Source organism: Arvicanthis niloticus, chromosome 12, assembly GCF_011762505.2.
Source record: "Arvicanthis niloticus isolate mArvNil1 chromosome 12, mArvNil1.pat.X, whole genome shotgun sequence".
NCBI lineage: Eukaryota > Metazoa > Chordata > Mammalia > Rodentia > Muridae > Arvicanthis > Arvicanthis niloticus.
The window spans coordinates 35,904,199-35,906,334 of NC_047669.1; the positions used below are offsets into that span (position 1 = coordinate 35,904,199).

General features: G+C 42.0%; 1 protein-coding gene across 1 annotated transcript; it reads right to left on the reverse strand.

Annotated features, from left to right (window-relative positions):
* Positions 1-469: 469 nt before the first annotated feature.
* On the reverse strand, positions 470-1,730 carry Ccdc54 (coiled-coil domain containing 54). Its single transcript, XM_034515847.2, has one exon. It carries the CDS (start codon positions 1,488-1,490, stop codon positions 501-503), a length of 990 nt encoding a protein of 329 aa, XP_034371738.2. The 5' UTR covers positions 1,491-1,730; the 3' UTR covers positions 470-500.
* Positions 1,731-2,136: the final 406 nt, after the last annotated feature.

A 2,136-nucleotide genomic window follows, 5' to 3' on the forward strand; every position in this document is an offset into this window, starting at 1 on the left:
TGTCAACAGACTGACATGTGTGTTGGGAATCAAATCCAGGCTTTCTGTAAGAAAAGCAAGTGTTCTTAATGTCTGAACAACCACTTTGCCCCAATATATTCTTAAGTTTAGTGGTTTTGAAAATAGGTATTTTTTTTTAATTTATGTTGTTCGAATTTTTGTCTCATATCACAGATTTTATCTGCCAAGGCCACTAGAACTGATGTGGAAGCTGACAAATATTCCCATTTCCGTTGACCCTTTCATTCTTGGTTCTGATTATTTATGACACAGGATGAGTCTTCACGACCTACTTGTGGGAGGACAAAAACAGTGGAAAGTGGATCTCAATAGTCCAATGACATGACTGATACAACTCAACACTGGATGTGTGGGAACTTTGTGGGCAGTGGGCACACACACAGCCAGCAAGCCAGAGTTCACAGACAGCACAGACACACACGACTACTCGAAGCAAATGAGCTACATTTATTTTGTACCAAGCCAAACAGGAAATAACTCTAAAGTCGAGTTATTTCCTCTTTTGAGGAACCAAAAAAGCAATAAACATAGTTGAAGAGAGAGAGACAGATTGTGGCCAACCTCTCAATGGGTCTGATGAAGGCGTAGTCTCTCTGGGGTATGATTTGTGGTTCCTCAGGAAGAATGGTTGGCCTAGACAGAAGCCACTGGATGAATTCCTCTAACTTGGTGGCACTGAGGAAAAATCTCCAATTTCCTCCATGAACAAAAGTGAGCTTGATCCATGTGCTGAAGTCAGGGTAAATATAAATATTTGACCTTATCTTTTTGCAACTCACGGATGCCTTTCGGAGGCTATTATTTTTCTTCAGAGTTATATTCTGAGGTGACATTGTTTTTTTCTTAAGCTCACCAGTGGGCTCTGGGTAACTGGGCACTCTCTCTGGCTCTGCTGAAGAGATGACAGTGTCTGGAGAGGTGGCTGTGCCCGTTGGGATTTCAGGTTGTAGGAGCTTATGGAGGAGCTGTACAAATTCTTGACCCTTCTGTCCCTCCAAGAACTCTAGACAATGTATGCTGGAGTAAGAATTCTGACTTTCCAGCTCTGTCACCTTCTTCTTTAGAGCGTCGATATCTTCTTTCATGGAGACGATGTCTTTGGTGGTTGAAATTTGTCTGTCTTCACAGATGTTTACTCTGATTTCTAGGGCTTCCATCTGATTCTGATAATGGTTGATCTTTTCCTGGATATTTGATATTGTGCCGACAATGTCAGTCATTTGCCTGAGGAGTTCCATTTGTCCCATTTTAATGTCTTGGAGCATCGCTGATAGATTCAGGTCTTCATTCAAACTGAGAGCATCTTGGTCACAATCATAAGAAGTCGCTGTTGGGTAGCTAGTTGAGTATGAGTGGCGGGTCTTACATTTCTGGTAAACATTTTTAAGAGATCGTCTGATCTTGTGGAGGTTCGAAGTCCAAGCTTGCCCAGCGGCAGCTCTTACTCTTTTGGTGTGAAATCTGTACATCTTTTTTCACTGAGACGTAAGACTCAAAGTGCTGAGACACATGACTGGAATCATGGGAAGAAGTGAATTTTGGGCAGGTATGGCTTTTCTCTTCCTATTTCCTGGAGTTCTTTCCTGGTCCCATCATCGAATACCCTGTGGAGACCATTAAAGGTAGCAACAGGCAGGTTAGGTGGCTTCTCTCAAGCAGCCTAACTTCAGAGCTTTGTGAATTTACAGCCTCCTGCATGTGATCTTTCCTGGGGTTCTTCTCTGATAGTGATGTCACAATGGCCACTGGCCTAGATCACAGACAACTAGCATGTCAAATATCAACATTTTTGTCACAGGTTGAGTTCTTTTGTTCGCTTCTAAAAATGATTGAGGACCACAGAGCTTTTGATTATGTGAGTTATACATATTTGCATTCCTTATTACAAATTAAGAAAGTCATCCGGGGGATGGTGGCGCATGCCTTTAATCCCAGCACTTGGGAGGCAGAGGCAGGCGGATTTCTGAGTTCGAGGCCAGCCTGGTCTACAGAGTGAGTTCCAGGACAGCCAAGGCTAACAGAAAAACTCTGTCTCGAAAAATAAAAACAAAAACAAAAACAAAAACAAATTAAGAAAGTCTTATGGTCTTCCTAAGTTTAAATAAAAACTTATTA

Excerpts from the sequence above, each read along its gene's own strand:
- Ccdc54 (XM_034515847.2), bottom strand. The coding sequence starts at position 1,490 with ATGTACAGATTTCACACCAAAAGAGTAAGAGCTGCCGCTGGGCAAGCT.